The following is an 18,831-nucleotide window of genomic DNA, read 5'->3' as shown; positions in this document are numbered from 1 at the left end:
GTGAAAATTATAAATTAAACATAACAATGAACTTTGTAATGTGTTGGAAATATTACATATAACTGAAGTATGTACAGAAATTGTCATATTTAATCTTGCGCTCTCCATTACTAATTTTGAACATTTCTTCACAGGCTCCAACGCATGAGTTGGTGTGGGCCAAAATGAAAGGTTTTGGATTTTGGCCTGCCAAGGTAATGAAAAAAGAAGAAAATCAGGTTGATGTACGCTTCTTTGGTCATCATCATCAAAGGTAATTAAGTGAAGCACTCATTGTATATGCCGCAATGGAAAGAGTTATAGCACATTTATCTAAGGTGATATACAGTTCCTACACATATAGCAGGACTGTGTTTTAGAATTAGACCACAACAAACTTCACAATATATGCACTTAGTCCACATATATCATCATTTTTGGTGGGTTTTGGCTAGCTCACAGTACCATAACCAACCCCTACACCAACCAGGGTAACAGAGGTTGTTGGCAATCTCGAACATGACACTCTGATTCACAAGGAGTCCGTGGAAAAAGATCATAACCTTTCGTTTGGTCACTTATGCATGCCCAAGGTAAATACAAGAAAGGTATGACAATGTATTTTTTAAATTTTTTAAACATTTATCGAAATGATCATATTCTTGCATAAAAAGCACAAGCTGCTATTAATAGAAAGATTAGATATTACTCTAATCAGCACTATTAAAATGGTAAACAATATAAAAAATTCAACCATGTTAATAGTTGCTAATGTTTCCTTACCTCTATCTGTGTTGATTACTATACTGAAGGGGTCACCATTCTGCCAGATCAATTGGGATAGCCTAACCCCTAGACCTTGGTCTTCGGTGTCAGGAAGCTGGTTGAAGTGCACATGTTATCTTCCTTAACAGGATGGAGGTTGAAGTCAGCAGGGCTGCATCTCATTCTCTGTTTGCAGCAGTTCCGTGATAATCCCAGCATGGAAATACTCAACTCACAGAGCTTTAGCTTGGAAATTGTTTATATAATAAAATAGCGCTCTTATCAACTGTGGCAGAGCAGCGCGTTTGGTTTTGTGTAACTGAAATGAAGTATCTCCTAACGAGCACAGAAAGAAAGGAAAACAATGGCATTGTGTTCTTCGAGTACGACCCTGGAACTAACTGTACAGACTACCAGGTGTTGGTGCATATCAGAGATACACAAACAGGATCACATTCACGCATTAGCAGAAAGTGTGGCAAAGGGCACCATGAGAAAGAGATGTCAACCTAACGAGTTGAATCTAGTATAGAGAATACGTGAGCCACGTTACAAAAGTAGTAGGTAAAGAAGGTATGTCTTAACAATCCTTACTACAAAATAAGTTGTACAGTGAAGGTGTATTTACTTGTTTTGCCCTGGTGAGTACAGTTGATGTTAGGCTTTATAACCTTAAAAACATCTGAATCAATCAAACTAGTAACAAAGATGGCACCTGTTTGCAAAACACTATACCAGCCACTTGCTAGGGTATCTCTAATTCTCGAATTGTTTTTAAATGAATTTTGTCTTCATTTCTTTTTATCCATTTTCTTTATTTAGCATTTTTTCTAATCTGTCTTTTTCATATATGTGATAGAAGTATTTTGCATTTTCATGGTTTAGCTACTCACAAATTTCATCATCAAATACTATTTCATATATCTATTTTGCTTACAAAACACTTCAGTCTATTGAAAAAGTATTCTGGGATCCAGCGTAGAGGGGTAGATATTCAGTTAACATATTGTGCAGTGGTATTTGTAATAGATAATAGGCGCATATGGTGAGTACACCTGGTATCTGTAAGATTCTTAAATCAGTGACGGTGCTAAAGGGTAGGGGAGAACCACCAGCCTCCCTAATAATTGCGGTAAGACCACATAGAATCAAAATGAGGGTACCCAAGCACACGTAGAAATCAAGGTCATAACAGTTAGAATGTAAATAAACATGTAACACAAGTGAATCTTCGTCTCTTTCTTTTGAGTTTCTTCGATTTAATATTCTTTTCTCAGAATGTATTTCACAGTCTTCACAGTGGTTCCCAAGCCAACACGTGTTTCGTCGCCTCTAGTAGTATTTTACATGCGACTTGTTCACGGCTAGGTACAAATTGATATGGTAATTCACATTAGTTTAGATGTAATTACAAGATGCAAACATTTGTAAACGACGTAAACAAATGTGCTCCCAGGGTAGGTGTGAGCATTATGGGTTGATTTATCAAGAGGTGGTATCACAAGGCTATAGTGTACTATCAAGCACCGTGAAATCAGGTGAGTACTAGCCTTATCATATCAGTTGGTGACTGTCAGATCTTCTACAGAACTTGCGTGTGAGTGACATACGTGAGACAATCATATATGTGCTGGAAGTTAATTCCAGTCAATGTTAATCAGGTATCGCATGCGGTATGTACAGTCTATAAAGTCAGAAAACACAATATGTGCGCTGGCTATTATCGTAAAAAAAGGCTATGAATATGAATAGCTCGTGTGCCACATAGAAGGAACAGGTGAGGCAAATGCGACAACTGACCTGAACACTGTTTTATACGCATAATCTGTAATAAACGTAATCAAGAAGAGAAAAAATGTCGCTATTAGTATCTATTTAAAAGGACACATTGTAAAAATGCTGGAGTAGTGGACGAATTTTATGTCCAAATTTATATACATACGTCCAGTATGACGATAATTCCAGGTCATACAGTCAAACGACGGGGGAGGGGGGGTTTTAGAATTTCTTCAGAGTTAATGCTTTCAAATCTCAGCTGTGCTCGGAATTCAAGCACCCCGTCTAGAAACAAAGAGATAGATTGTATCAATATTGCCATAGGGCAAAAAGACTAATCTGTCTGTCAGAATTATCGTTTTTACAGAAGAAACGAGGTGAGCTATACAAATATATGTGCCCCGTTAGAATATCGTCTGTGCTCAGTATTTAAACATCTAGTCTTGAAAACAGAGAGATGCAGAATATGATCTCTACATTAAAACAGTATATTGCTGGTCTGCCCATAATATCACTCGCTCTTAACGGGAATGCAGAATATAGTCTTAGGCACTTTGATGGGTTTGCTTGAGTTTCTCACATTTTGATTCTGAAGTTTTTGTTTTCAAAACCTTTGTATCAAAGCAAATTATTTAGTTCTTTCGATTTTAAAATGTTTTTACAAACATTTCATAAAGGGCATGGATTCCATCCGAGAACATTCAGGAAATCACAGTCAATGTGCATCAGCTGCATGTAAAACGTAGCATGGGATGGAAAAAAGCATGTGATGAAATGGAACTGCATCAACGATTCCTTCGTGAAGGAAGGTTTTGGAAGCCCAAAATGGAAGAGAAAGGTCTAGATGAGGCAGAATCCAGTATCTCCTCAACTAGCAATGAGCAGGCAAGTAAAAACTAAAAGAAAGTAAATATTTGTTGAGTGATGTCACCTTGTGAAATAAATTAGTGATTGGATAATAGTATTGTACCAATAATGGTCAGTGTTTGCAAGGCATAAGATGTGTTAATTATCTCTGTCAAGCTGCCCCAATATTATGATTAACATTACCCTCAAAATCAAGCTTAAGAACACACACAAAAAAATAAACCGAAGCATATGTAAAGAAACTTTATTTAGGAGTACAAATAGCTTCCTGCAACATTCAGGTGGTATATTATCACATTGCAATGCATCCAATAATAATAGATATATGTGCAATGGGAGTTCATGATTTTGGTAAAGATTTGAGATTTTAACAGTGTAATAACAAATCAAGCATTCCTTACTTTGAAGTCATATTCACTCTTGTACACTGCACGCTTGTACGAGTCATGCAGAGGTGCATTATATATATTCAAGTCCTCTTGCTTTTCAGAAGTACGAACCGCACCATTTTCTTTTCACTTATTAACATACTTGGTGCCTGCTTGTTTTGGGTTTATCAGTCCTTACCATTGTGCTTCACCTATATTTCTCTGATTCTTGTTTTAAAGTTTTTTCACCTTAGTCCTTAGTCCTTTTTAGGTCTCGCCTGACCCAGCGCATGCGCTGGTCTGTCGAGACATTTAGTAGGTGGGTTTCGAAAGTGCTACCCACATTTTTGTGCTGCCTACAAGCGTGAGTGCACGATGGCGTGCACGCGCCCAGCTGCTCCCCGCATTCCCCCCTCCCTTCTATCCCAGCCATCGGCCTTTCCTGCGCCAGCCTTCAGCCCCATACCCCTCCCCCCGCTGCTGCGCGCGCATCTCTAGCATGCGTCATCGCGATCACTTTCGCTTTTAGAGTGATTGCGATGAGGGATTGATAGCTCCTTCACACTGAGGCCACATTTGATTGAATAAAATCGTCTTATGTTCTTTAAATTGGGGTGCGAACGTTCTATAAAATTCAGAGGGAATCGAGTCAGTACCTGCGGCATTACCTAAGTGGAGACAAATAAATGCGGAATAAATCTCATCCCATTGAAATGGCCCTTCCAAGAGGTCTCTCTTTTCTATAGTCAATTTATTTAAGGTCACTGCCCTAAGGAAGTCAACTATTTGCTTGGTATTACTTTTAGTACTGCCTCAAGTGTTTGCTGTGGATAAAGTAACGTTTGAATCAGTCCGTTGCTTTGTCTTTCTTGTCAGTCTCGTGCTATCTTCTGTGGTTTTCCTCATCTTTTCTTGTCCTGCTCTTAGATCATAGTTTCTTTCCTATCCTTTTGATTAGATGGCTTGTATCCTTCAGCTGCTTATATTCAGGGAACTACGATTTTTATATTTTGCTAATTAGCACTCCATGGGAGTGCATGTATTTTCGGGATCTCTCCACGATGTGCTGCTTCCACCTTCACGTGTTGCGCCCCTCCCCCCCACCCCCCGAAAGGTAGTTGCTTTCCATCCAGCTTGCCCGATGCTTCCTTCACCCCTCATCCTGCTTGGCTTTTTTTGTCTTTTTAGACCTACTCCACCTCCATTGCTTCCTCCCACCGGACTTCACAAGCGCATTTCCCCCTACCCCCGGTATTAGTCGTCCGTTTTCCCCCCCAAATTATTCTGATAGTCCCGACAGCTGCAGTTCGCTAATAGGATGCTTGTTTAAAAAAAAAAAAAAAAAATCTGCACTTTTTATTTAATTTGCCACTCCAAGATCAACCACCATCTAGTAAATGTAAATTAAAACAAGAATTGGCATAGCCAATAGGTCTCGCTTTTGGGACATTATAAGTGTTTAGCCATGCAACAGTTGATGTTGTTGCACCAAGGATATTGTGCTGCATAACTAAATACTTGTAAGATCCCAAAAGCGAGACCTATTGGCTATGCCAATGCTTGTTTAGTTTGGGTAACATAGCCTGCAGTGTTGCAGATTTAACAATGCAAGTTTTCACCTCTCTTTTACAGCAGCTGGGCTACTTACCCTTTGCTTCTCCTGCCTTAGGAATCATAATTTAGTGCATGACTGCACGCTGTACTATAAGCACCATCTCTCTCATTTGGTCATGAGTCAGGGCTCCCAGTCTCACTCCATTCTAATTACTCCACGGTGGTGCTCTGGTTAGTACAACGTAACTTCTCCAATAGGCAGTATCTATTGTGTTTCTGGCCTGTCATCGCCCATACTTTTCCTGACTCCTCCTCTCCTGCTTTTCACTGGTTCTGCACCTGAATTGCACCCTGCCATTATCAGTGGTCAGTTTCCTTAAGAAAGGTTGACTCAGTGGCATCCACAGCCTATCCCTCACATCCAATACAGCAGGAAATTGAATTGGCTGGTATGTTCCTATTCCACTTGATGACCCAAGTGAGGAATTTGCTATCATGCTGTCATTCGTTGTCGTTTCAGACTCCTTTATGGATGCTTTCAGTGAAAGGAGTAGCAGAGCAAGTAAAAGACCTCAAACAATTGGTTATTCATAGTCTTTTTTTGATAGTTGATGCTTTCTAAATATTTTTCACCTAATCAGGATCAAGAGCTCTGTAATTTATACAGCACAGAATAAAAAGGAAGGCATGTATCTACAGAACGTTTCTAAGATAGAAGAATGGACTAAGCAGTGGAATGAGGAGGTTGGATGAACAGTCAGGGCATTACAAAGCATCAGACATCGGTATTAGTTATAAGGAAGACCCATCTACCAAAAGCATCTCCAAGGCATCTCCTACCTGTGTTGCATGGATTACTAGAAGGTGACGGAGAAATTCCTCACACCCGCCACTCTCAAGGCAGCAACTCAGTATCTGCTGAAGACATACAAGCCACCCGAACAAGACCGGGCTTCTTAAAGATCAGTACTTAGCTGAATTCTGTAATAGTGTCTTACTCCAATATTGGAACTTTCATAGATTCCCATTGCTTGTATCATTCCCCGTAGTCAAGATGGGAGTCCCCAGTATACATAAAATAGCCAAAGAAATAAGTACAAAAAAAGAATTAGGTCTAGGCCCCTTCTAGTTTTGTAGCATATCCACCTCTTTTTGTAAAAGAGACCAAATAAAATGAACAGCCAATCAGAATAGCCTCACCCCTTAGAACCTTCCTGAGAGAGCATCAGATTTTCTACCGCACGTTGTGCAAGGGAGTCTCCACTGAGCTCTGCTCACTTTTTTCCTATTTACCCTTATCTTGAACCTGTTTTTTCTATCTACAATCTACTCTACATGGTCAACATGTCAGACAAGGAGAAGAAGGCTCCTAACGATTCCGTTAGGGGACCTTCCAAAATCGCGTCCCACTTAGTTCGAATCGGGAGCGGGTGTGCAGCAAGTTCCCCCCCTCAATGCCCTATAAATATGAGAAACCAGTCTACGGCCCCCGCCAAGATCATGAGTGCCTGAAGTGTGCCAGTAATATGTGCCTCTTCCGGAAATGCCGGCCAGATCTCCTGGACAACCGCTGAGATCTTTGCATATTGGAGGTTTTGCCCTGCACCTAATTCAAACAATGATTCCGCCTCCTCCCTAGTGAGGAATTTTTGTCCCGAATACAAATCCCCCATCATGCGACAGCCTCCCTCCGTCCATCTGCTAATGGACATGGTTTGACTTATTCTTTTAAACGGTACCACTGCCCACAGCGGGACCTCCGGGGCGTATGGTACTCGTTGCACTGCAGTTTTTATTGCGGATTCCCAGGTTGCAGCTACGTGTCTGATAATATATGGGAGCTCCTCGGGCACCCGGCATCCCATCATAAGTAGGTCCGGAAGAGGGGTTCCCCAATGAGTACACTCCGAGTCGCTTCTCCCAATTGTCGTTCTCGTCTAGCCACTGTACAGCATGTTGAAGCTGTGTGGCCATATAGTAAAAACCCAGCCTAAGGACCTCCAATCCTCCCCGTTCCCACGTCTTCTGTTATGCATCCAATTTCACCCTTTTCCTTTTGGACCCCATAATAGATCAACCAGTAGACGGTCCAGCAAGTGAAAAAACTCCCATGGAATACGGTAGAGGCAGTTTTGCATAGTGTATAAGCAGCGCAGGAGAATCACCATTTTTATCAGGGCTACTCGCCCCATCAGGGACAAGGGCAGATCTCGCCAGAACTCAATCGATTTGCGGATACCCTCCACACATTTCCCTATATTGCGTTCTAGGTAGGTTTCCTGAGTGTGCGCCAGCTTGACCCCAAGATAACGAACGGTGTCTCTAACACAGGTCATCCCCACCATGGGCAACTCAGCCTCCTCCTTGTCCCTCAGACTCCCCATTAGGAAAAGTTTAGACCTCCCCGGGTTAAGGCAAAGCCCTGATATTGCACCAAAGCCAGTTAGCTCCCTAAGGAGCTCTGGGACCGCCTCTTCTGGATGCAGAAAGTATACCAAAGTGTCGTCGCCATACATTGACACCACATGGACCGTCGTCCCCATCGAATCCCCCAAGGCTCCATCCTGCATCTAAGAGTGATCGCAAAGGGTTCCATCGCCAGAGCGAAAAGGAGCGGCGACAGGGGACAACCCTGTTGGGTACCTCTTTGGAGTTCTAGTTATCAGAAGCCTGATTTTGAAGGTGCACACAAGCTGTTGGTTTAATATAGAGCAGTTTTAACCATTTCAAATAGTTATCTCCTGATCCCATCCGATGATGCACCATCCAGATATAATCCCATTCAACAGAATCTAAGGCCTGCTGAATACCTAGGAGACCTAAAGCCCAGTCTACCTCCTGTTGGTTTGGCTCATGCCAAACATGCGCAAGTGTGCGCAAATTGTATGTAGTGTTCCGGCCAGGGATAAACCCAGCCTGGTCTGGGTGGACCACTCGGGTCATTTATGGTAAAAGTCGCGCTGCTAAAACGCCACTCAAGATTTTCTCATCTATATTCAAAAGAGAGATGGGCCTATAGAAGCCTGGGGAAAGGGGATCCCTGCCTGGCTTAAGAATCATGGATACTAGTGCTTCCATCATGGTGTCAGGGAGGACCCCCTGACTAGAGCCTCGTTAAACACCTCTTACAGGCGATCTGCCAGCTGCGGGGCAAACATTTTATAAAATTCAGCAGGAAGACCGTCACTCCCAGGGCACTTTTCCAATTTCAGCTTCTTAATTGACGTTAATATTTCTCCCCTAGTATGTGGCACCCCCAGTGTCCTAGCATACTCTTCCTCAATAATGGGAAGTGTTATGCCGTCCAAGAAGTCCTGTAATGCCAGCATCTCGGCCTGGGCTACAGTCGAAAATGTCTGGCATAAGTGAGTCACAAATTCCCGTATAATCGCGCCTTGGGTGCATACTTCCTGACCCATGTTATTGAGAAGCTTCAACACCAGTACTTGTTCTGTCTCCGTGCGGATGAGTCGTGCCAGGAGTGCTCCCGACCTGTCCCTTCCATTTATAATCTCTGCCTGTAGGTGGTATATTTGTGCTTCTCTAACCGTGTCCAAGCTTCGAGGAGTTCACCTCGGAGTCGCGTCCACTCGTTCATGTCAGCGGGAGACCTGTATGGAGTAGTCTCTAGGGTATGTAATTGCTATTCTAGGGTATTAATGTCAGCACTAAGTTGATGTTGGACTCCATAGGTAGTCCTCATGCAGACTCCTCTAATGACAACCTTCATTGCTGCCCACTCCGTGGATCTAGCAGTTGTGGATCCCCAGTTTTCCCCAAAGTAATGAGTAAGGGCCTCCGTCCCGGTCTGGACATATGGTGGGTCTGTAAGGGCCTGCCCCCGAAGCCGCCATAGGTGGATGACCTGGTCCGCTGGACAGAATCAACAACAGTAGTGCATGGTCGGATAGATATTGTGGTATATAGGAAATGGTCTGCGTTGCAGCGGAAAGGCCAGTGGAGAGACAACAATGGTCAATATGGGAGAAGATATTGCCCGCAGGAGAATAACAAGAGAACTCATCTCAAAGCTGCATACCTTGGAGTATACCAGTGAGGGATCTCATCATGCGGGGTTTAGTGTGCTCTCTAGGGGGTTCCCTATTTAATTTCCCGTCAAAATAAAATTGAAATCACCAAAGAGAAGGATCTCTGCACCCATGTACGGTGTCACCGCCTTCAGGACTGTTGGGTAAAAATCGGGCAAGTCCAAGTTGGGCGCATAGACATCGATAATGCACAGTTCTCTCCCTTCCCACCTTCCAAACAGGATAACGTACCGCCCATCAGGATCCAGAACATGTTGGAGGTGTTGAAAGGGAACCCCTGGTGCCACCCACACAAGTGCCCCTGTGAAAAACCAGAGTATGATGTGGGATATATCTGTCCCCTCCATCTGTTCTGTAGACTCATTAATGTGTTTCCCCCCCCCCATATGTGCGTTTCTTGTAGTCCCGCAATTGCTATCTTGTATCTCTTTAGGAAAGCGTGCATCCTGCAACGCTTATCTAGACCTGCCATCCCTCGCACCTTCCAGTTAACTAACTTTAACGTTTGTACTGTTATGACATATGATGTCAAGTGCCTGACATAGGTTCCCCTGAGTCCAGTGTGTCCCTATCGTCTTCTCTTCAGCCTGTGTGTCATAGTGTAATCTTGTGTGACACGAAAACATCCCCCTACTAACAAACCAACTTGTGAGAACTGAACAAACCCATACCCACCCCCTCTCTTGGGCAGCAGTATAGATTGATATACGCATCTCATGATCCCTATATCAAACCACACCCACCACACCCCCCCCCCCCCTCTTCCACCCCCCTCCCTTGCTTAAGGCCATGACTCAAGCCAGTGTTGTCTAAAATGTCAATAATTGTGCCTAATAAACGCTGTGCAAGAGACCTGGTGATGCCAGGGCGTGAATTTACTCTCAAGCCATCCTGACGGCCCTAGTCTCTTGTGCGGCTGCTTGTGCTCCCAACCTAGTAAATACTCAACCGGGCCCCCGACCCATATTCTAATGTGAGGTTAGGATAGGCAAAAGAAGGAAACTTATTACAAAGTCCGGGGTGTTACACCTGCTACCCAAAAAATGTAGGTCTCCCAGGGACCCGCTAAGTATCATCTCGAACCAAATGTGTCAGATCACCATCCCATCCACATTACAAGACACAAAAACACTTATCTGTACAATTCAGAAGTTATCATTCAGTGCATGGAGTTCATTCAGGGTCACTACCTGACCCAACGGTCCCCTGCTCAATGTCCGGCGTCGTGTCCGCTGAATCCGGGACAACCTCGAAGTCAGAGGCCTGTAATGTGCCGTCCTGCAGGACGGTGATGCGCCCCAAGCTCATCGTTCTCTTCTGAGGTTTCTGACGTGTAGGCAGTCTTCGACCTCTTAGAGAGGACTGTGAGGAGGGCTTCCCAGTGGAGCTCGTGGACGGAACCATGCGTTTCCCATCCGGGGCTCTGACATCTAACCTGTCACTTGCTTTTCCTGCCGAGAAAAAGAACAATGCTCGCCCCTCACTCTCCACCCTCAGTTTCGCTGGAAACATAAGGTGGTATTTTAAATTCAAGTCTCTGAGCCGCTTTTTCACTGCAATAAAAGTTTTCCTCGGTTCTTGGACCCTTTGGGTGTAGTCCGGGTACACTGTTTTAGGATGTCCCTCACAGAAACACTGTTTGCTGCTGTGTGAAAGTTGAAGCAAAAGATCCCTGTCCCTGAAGTTAAATAGTTTTGCGATTATGGCCCGAGGAGGTGCTGGGGGGTGGGGGGGGGCACCAACTCTCTATGTGCCTGTTCCACACTGAAGAATTTCGACAGTTGTTTCGGGGCCATCTCCTGAGTGATCCAGTTCTCTAGAAACAGACCCACGTGCGGCCCTTCCGCTCTTTCTGGGAACCCTACAAAATGCAGGTTCCCCCTCCTGGTGCGACCTTCTGAGTCCTCTGCCCTATCGTCGAGCCTGATCACTTGTCTCTTCAACTCCGCACTGTTGCATTAAGGCTCTTAACCGATTCTTTTAGGACATCCGTATCTTTCTCCGTGGCCGTCACTCTATCAGAAACTTTCCTGAGGTCACATCTCAGGTTAATGGCTATGGCCACAGCATCAATCTTCTTGATCATATTGTCCCTAGTAGATTGAACGGTCCTTATAACATCCATCAGTGTTGGTGCGTTCTTGACTGCCCCATCCATTGTTTCTTTTTCCATTACTTGGTCCTCGTTCCTTTTCTCTGGGGTGTGGGACAGAGACTGGGCGTAGTTTGATATTTTGTTGGATTGCGCTTTTGTCGGTTTGTCTTTCCCCATGCTGTCCAGCCAGCTGCAGCGGGGTGTGTAATCCGTTCCTCCCCTATACGGGTGCGCTTAGTGTGTCGCTTCTCAGCCGTCCAGTCCCCACCAAGGGTACAGTTCTCTCTTACGTAAGGAGATCTCTCCCTTGACACATATATTTGCTATTCCCATAGTAATGCAGGTAACTCTGATGTCTCTCTCGCCCCGGAGTGAGAACCTCTCGTCTTCCACAAATCCCAGTTTTGCGAGTCCGATCAGCTCGCCACAATTTCATGAATCAGGATCTCACCCCTCAGCCACCACAGCAATTCTTCAATATATCCCCCTGGTAGGTCTGCAATTACACTTTTCCAGGATCCGGCAGACTGTCTCTGGCTATCGAGGGAGGGAGGCTTCCAGATAAGAATGCACTCACCCAGGAGGGTCCACAGACATCAGGCGGCCTGTGGGCCAAGCAGAAACTGGCCGCGATCAGTCAAGCCTTCTCTCCCAGCATTCACCACTCCTGTGTCACAACTCCTCAGGGAACATATAGTGCGGCTCCGGACGTATCTTCTCTTTCCCACTTCCACCAGTCCGGCCTCAGTCTGTTCTCCGCAAGGGAGTTATCTCAGAGGACAGCCCCAGAAGGGGCTCAAGTGGCTCCCGGGTTCAGCTCCGCCTGCCGGGCATTTAACCAGTTCACAGACTGCATTCAGCCGTCTCGGAGCCAAACTCCGTGTCAACTGGTGTGGAAGCATCCACCATTCCAGTCTCTGGGAAAGAAGGCAGCACCTCTCCCTCAGGAATCGTAGCCTTTCTCCGCTCCCACAATGGTGTCCAGCACGTCCGTAGGCCCGGTGTCTCTGCGCGTTCTCTTCATGCCAGTCCCAAGATGGCGGCAATCGACCACCCCAGCCCGGGCTCCGCTCTCACTTCCCTGGGGTTTCACGGCTCCTGCAGCTGGTGGTGTCACGGGTCCCCTGGGATCGATTCCTCTGCTATTGGGAGTCAGGATTCTCCAGGATATTGATCTATTCCGGACAGCCGCACAGAGTTCTTCCCGAGCACGTCTATGCGTCCATGATGTCAAGCCACACCCCTCATTGGGCTCATTCCTTAAGGGAATCACATGTGGAACAGATTCTTTGTCCCACCCCACCTCATTTCTGGATACAACACTGGAGTCTGCTTTGCAGCCAATTCACATGTATATTTTCCCTGAGTTCTTCAGGTACCACCTCATCACCTCGAGGTGCATCCCTTATAAAAGATGTGAGGGCCAGTCATCCTCCTTGAGAATAATGCCATGGGCATCCGATAAATGAGGCCAGATTATAGCTTGAATTTTGCACAATTTGGCTCCCTCAGTTTGCATTTCTACAACATAAACCCTGACATGTCCATCCGGTGTTACATCCTGAATGCATTCTTTAGTTGGTGTCACCAACAAATGCTCTTTGAAAGTCTGGCTATCTATTGTCACTTCTGCATAGTCCAGAAGCAGATCCTGTAGGGACATCCCTTGATGTTGAAGAGCATATACTGTTGACTTAAAATGGAAGGGGAACCTATACTGTTCATCGTACCTATCTTTTTCTAGAGGGTTACAAATTGGGGTCAGTAGGGGTGCAACTGCAGTTGCATAGGGAATTTAAGGCCATGTGTGATGGTGTGCAAATTATTATTCAATAAAATAGGTGCTTTCCATGTTGAAAGTTTGTGCACCAAATGTAGTAGCTTTGCCCTGTATGGCCATAGTCACACCCGAAGTGGGGTTTGCAACTAAATGGGTGGAAATGTTGTATTGTTTAATATCAAGATCTTCCTACTGAAGATGGGTCCCAAACATAAACTTTCTACCCAATTGTCAGAGCTACGCTATCACTTTGATATAAAGGGTATTGACGTCAGCGCGCCCAGGGGTCAGGTGTTTTCGTTTTTTTCTCCACCTTATGGGTTATACTTATACAGTACATTGGTTTATATCTTTGCCACTGGTCATATTTGTGATAGACATGGAGGAGTGAAATATTTGGGCAATATTTTGTGAAACCACTTGCCGCTATACCTTAGTTACACCCGAATACAAAGTTGTGACATGGAAACTCAAATAGAGGTTTTTCTGGTGAGTAGTTTGTTATTAACTTACAAGTTGAACTGATGCACTCTTTGAACCCAATTGGAGCGCAGCCTCTGCTCAAGCTGCTGAGTGGGAGACTAAAGTTGTTGTGAGGGGGTTATGTATGATTGTTAGACTTAGCTTTTTCAGTGGGTTTACCCCCAGGCTTTTTGCCCTCCTGTTTTTTATCTTGTTGTTGTTGGTTTTAGGACTCTGGGCACTTTACCACTGCTGTTCAGTGCTAAAGTGCATATGCTTTCCATGTAAATTGTGTTTATGGATTGGTGTTTCCATAATTGGCTTATTTGATTTACTACTAAGTCCCTAGTACAGTGCACAGGTGTGCCCAGGGGCCTGTAAATCAAATGCTACTGGTAGGCCTGCAGCACTGATTATGTGACCCACACAAGTAACTTTTGAAAGGGGTCTCAGACCTGCAACTGCTGTCACCGTCCAATAGTCCTCGGGGTCGCACGATGCTGTAAGGGGTCCACCTCCAGATAGCCCCTTGGTCTGATATAAATATGACAGACACAGAAGGGCGATCAGGCGAGGGAAGGAAAGGATGGGAACTGCGGGGAGGGAGACCTGAAAAGAGAAATAAACAGTATGCTATGGTTAGAACAGCCCTAGAACCCTGGGCACATTGCTATCCCCAGCTACCCTGCAGTACCTGTAAAGGAAATAACGGCTTGGGAGACGTGGATCCCCTTGAAGCTGATGTTCGGGAGTCCTACAGAGAAGGCAGGGATTAGCATAGGGGTCACCCTCTCACTCTACTCCCCCACTCACGTATCTCCCTAGGTTTTCAGTACCTACCAACAATCCTGGGTGTTCGGACTGTACAGGGGGGGGGGAGGACGTATGCCAGAAGTCACCTCACCGCCCCTGTATGGAGTACAAAATAAACAAATGACGTGCAGATGGGACTAGCGCCCCGGGTAATTCCTGCACCCCTGTGCGGTGTTCAACACACCCCTATAGCACTGCTCCAATACGTCTTGTGCAGTACTAGCAAGTAACAAAGTATGACCCCCAACAGTATCGCAGCGGTTTTACTACCACAATGTTCAGATAGTAAGTACTGCTAGCTCTGGGAGCCTTCGCTGAGTCCCTCCTAAGACGAAACCGCTGTATGCCTGGTTTCTCTTGGACTCGAACCTCTGATTGTCTCGAGGATTCTATACCATGAATTTGCGACCCCGCAATGCCTCGTTAGGCGCCCAACGGGATCGACAATGGTCTATTCGGAAGCAGAAGCAAAAGCCTTGGCGATCCCGCAATGCCGTGATCGGCGTCCAACGGGATCGACTACGTTCGAAATCACTACCGATTAAGTTCAGACCTGTAATGCTCAAGAAGTGCAAGCCCTTGAGCCTGCGAGGAAAAAGTAAGTCGGTGCGGAGCACCCCTACCAGTACGCAGCACTCTGTCTTGCTCGAACCAGGAAACCAAAATAACCGGCACCTGAGTTCCGCCGGATGTTCCTTTTGTTCTTGATTGCGCCGAGCGCGCTGACGTATGTACGTCTGCCCGCCTTGCGCCCTGGGAACTGTAGTTCCCCTTACTCCCGTTTACCATGGGTGTTCTTCCTGTAACCTGGCAGTGCTCGTCGGCGCCCTCTGTGGGTCGTGACAGTACATCCCTCCCCCGAAGAACACTGACAGAAACAAGCTTTCTTTGGATGGGCCTTATGATACTGAGCCATCAGCTCGGGAGCATGGACGTTGGAAGCAGGTTCCCAAGAGTTCTCCTCCTCCCCGTATCCCTCCCACGCCAGCAGGTACCACAACCGGTTGCGATAGATCTTGGAGTCCAGTATTCCCTTCACCTCGTATTCGACCTCACTGTCTATGATGGTAGGCGCAGGGGTTTTACTGGGCCCCCCCACGGCAGGTTTCACGAGGGACACGTGGAATGCCGGGTGGATTCTCAGCGAGGAAGGCAAGGAAAGCTTCACCACTACAGGGTTTACTAACTGCACCACCCTATATGGCCCGATGTATTTGGGATTAAAGATGCTATAGCGCTTAAACCTGATGTGTTTGGTGGACAACCACACGTAATCTCCTACCTTATAAATAGGACCCTGCCGTCTACTCCTGTCCGCATAAGCCTTGTAACTGCCCTTCGCTGCTCTTAAATTGGTTTTAGCTGCCTGTAAGTTTTGCCGGATGCGTTCTATTCTATACTGCGCCTCAGGCACCTTAGTAGCAAGAACGGGTTTAAGGAAGGGAGAAAACCAGGGGTGGAAACCATACGAGCAGAAAAAAGGAGTAAGCTTGGTGGACGAGTGGGAAGCGCTGTTATATGCCACCTCCGCCAACCAGAGTAAGTCCACCCACTCGTTCTTGGATGCACTGGAATAACACCTAAGATATTGTTTCAGGGTTTGGTTCACACGTTCGGTTTGCCCATCCGTCTGTGGGTGGAAGCTGGTGGAGATGTTGGACTCGATCCCCAAGGCCGAACACCATGCCTTCCAGAAATGGGCAGTGAACTGACCACCTCGATCCGAAACAATCTTCCTTGGCAATCCGTGCAGTCGCACCACGTTCTCTAAAAGCAGGTGCGCTAGTTGTCCTGAAGAGGGTAGTGTCTTACAAGCCACGAAGTGTGCCATTTTCGTCAAATAGTCCACAATGACCGTAATCACGGTACATCCTTTATCACTAGGCATTCCAACCATGAAATCCACTGAAATGTTTTCCCAGGGGAGTTCGGGTGTGGGGAGAGGATGCAACAGTCCCGCTTGTTTCGTATGTGAGGATTTCATCTGACTGCACACTCGACATTCCTCAACCCAGGCTGTGATATCTTTGTGTACCGAAGGCCACCAGAATTGACGCAAAATCCTGTCTAGAGTTTTCTCTTTGCCATTGTGACCTGCACAAGGTAGTTGATGACACCATTTAAACGCCTGCAGGCGTAGAGATCGGATTGGAAGGAGCAACTGCTTTTCCCTCATCGGCAGGCCTTGTACTAGCTTCCACTCAGCATTATTTCTCAACCAGTCCCTCCACCTGGGAGTTCTGACGTTCTGAGCTATACTCCGTAGGAACGGATCCGTGCAAGTAGCCCCGATGACGTGCTCCGAACTGATGATGGCTCCTTTGGGAACTGCCGAGGGGATACCCTGAGAGGCTTGTCGGGATAAAGCGTCTGCTTTTTTATTCTCTCTCCCGGGCCTGTAGGTAACAAGAAAGTTGTACCCTGCAAAAAAGAGAGTCCATCTCAGTTGACGGGGTGTGAGGTGTCTCGCGGCCGTCATGAACTGTAAGTTTCTGTGGTCGGTGTAAACCGTGACCACATGTCTGGCGCCCATCAAGTGGTGCCTCCATTCGCTGAAAGCATCCTTGATGGCAAGCAGCTCTTTTTCTGCGATGTTATAATTACACTCCGCGGGGTTTAACTTCCTAGACATGTAAGCCACTGGATGCAGTCTGCCTGTCTCGAAGTGTCGCTGTGACAACACCGCTCCCACGGCTGTGTCAGAGGCGTCTGCTTCCACGATGAATGGGTATTCCGGGTGAGCATGAGCCAAGACCGGGGCCTTTGAGAATGCGTCCTTCAGTTCTTCGAATCCTTGTTGGGCTCTTGCGGTCCACTGAAACACTGTTTTCTTGCGCAATAGTTGAGTGAGGGGATTTGCCATGTCGGAGAATCGATCGATAAACCGACGATAAAAGTTGGCAAACCCCAGGAAACATTGCACGTCTCGAAGGTTGAGAGGGGTTGGCCAGTTCTTCACTGCCAGTATCTTCCTTTCCGACATTTCTTGGCCCCAGGGGGTGAGGTTCACCCCTAGAAATTCCACCATGGTTACCCCAAACTCACACTTACTGATCTTACAAAATAAGTGGTGTTTTCGCAAGGTGTGTAGTATGATCTTTACATGGCGAGTATGATCCTTGGTGTCTTTAGAATAGATCAAGATATCGTCTATGTACACTATGACGAAATGATCAAGGTATTCACGAAGGACGTCATTTAGGAAAAACTGAAAGGCAGCCGGGGCGTTGCACAGCCCAAACGGCATAACCAAATACTCGTAGAGGCCGAAGCGCGTTTTAAACGCGGTCTTCCACGCGTCACCTCTCCTCATACGGACCAAATGATAAGCTCCTTTTAGGTCCAGACGCGTGTATATCACAGCCTCCTTTACCTGCTCCAGCAGCACATTAATTAACGGTAGAGGGTACCGGTTTTTGACTGTAATGGCGTTTAACACCCTGAAGTCCACACACGCACGGAGCTCGCCATTTGCTTTGGGAATAAAAAAAAGAGGTGACGCTGCGGGAGACTTAGATACTCTGATAAACCCCAGGCCCAAGTATTTATCAAGATATTCCCTAAGGTATTTATGTTCGGGCTCCGTTAGGGCATACACCCGTCCGGCTGGAATGACTGCTCCGGGTATCAGATCTATTTGGCAATCGTATGCCCTGTGCGGAGGTAAAACTTCAGCCTTGTCTTCATTAAAGACGTCTTCGAAGTCGGCATAGGCTTCCGGCAACACAACCGCGTGTTCCACCGCAGTTGCCACTTGATAACCAGTTGCCAACGAGGAGGCTGGGTTCCGAGGGGAAACGGAGCAATTAGCCATGCAGTAATCCGAGGCGAACTGTAGGGTCTTCTCGTGCCAGTTGATGAGCGGATTGTGGAGACGTAACCACGGCAACCCCAAAATGACGCCGTAATGGGGGGCCGGAATAACATTAAAGGAAAGAACCTCCTGGTGTTCCTTTCCCTGCCGCACCGACAAGGGTCCTGTATGGAATCTCACGGGACCGGAATCCAACTTCTTTCCATCCACCGCAAACACCATCTCTGGCGTACTCTTCTCCTGTAAGGTTATTCCGAGACGTACCACCTGGTCCTGATCGATAAAGCACCCTGTGGCCCCAGAATCCACTAACGCCTGGACTGGAAGCCACTCGCTCGCTACCAGGATATGCAAGTCCACGTAAAAGTGATTTCTGTTCGGGGTTTTCAGCTCTTCCAATGAAGGGATATACAAGGTGCTCAAAGAATTCCCTTCCTTCTTCTTTAAGCCGAGTCGTTTCCCGCCGAAGAGAAACTAGTTCGAGTTACTGCTGCCTTTTGATCGGGACG

General features: G+C 46.2%; 1 protein-coding gene across 5 annotated transcripts in view; it reads left to right on the top strand.

The window, feature by feature from the left end:
* The window catches only part of ZMYND11 (zinc finger MYND-type containing 11), a 785,443-nt gene that overhangs the window by 466,878 nt on the left and 299,734 nt on the right, over positions 1 to 18,831 (top strand). For all 5 annotated transcript variants that reach the window (XM_085631939.1, XM_085631940.1, XM_085631942.1 and 2 more), the window contains 2 exons: positions 135 to 253; positions 3,198 to 3,405. In XM_085631939.1, the coding sequence (XP_085488065.1) occupies positions 135 to 253; positions 3,198 to 3,405 (327 nt within the window). The remainder of the gene's footprint in view (positions 1 to 134; positions 254 to 3,197; positions 3,406 to 18,831) is intronic.

Source organism: Triturus cristatus, chromosome 10, assembly GCF_964204655.1.
Source record: "Triturus cristatus chromosome 10, aTriCri1.1, whole genome shotgun sequence".
Lineage (NCBI taxonomy): Eukaryota > Metazoa > Chordata > Amphibia > Caudata > Salamandridae > Triturus > Triturus cristatus.
The sequence above is the reverse complement of the archived record's forward strand: the minus strand, read 5'-3'. Positions and strand labels throughout refer to the sequence as shown.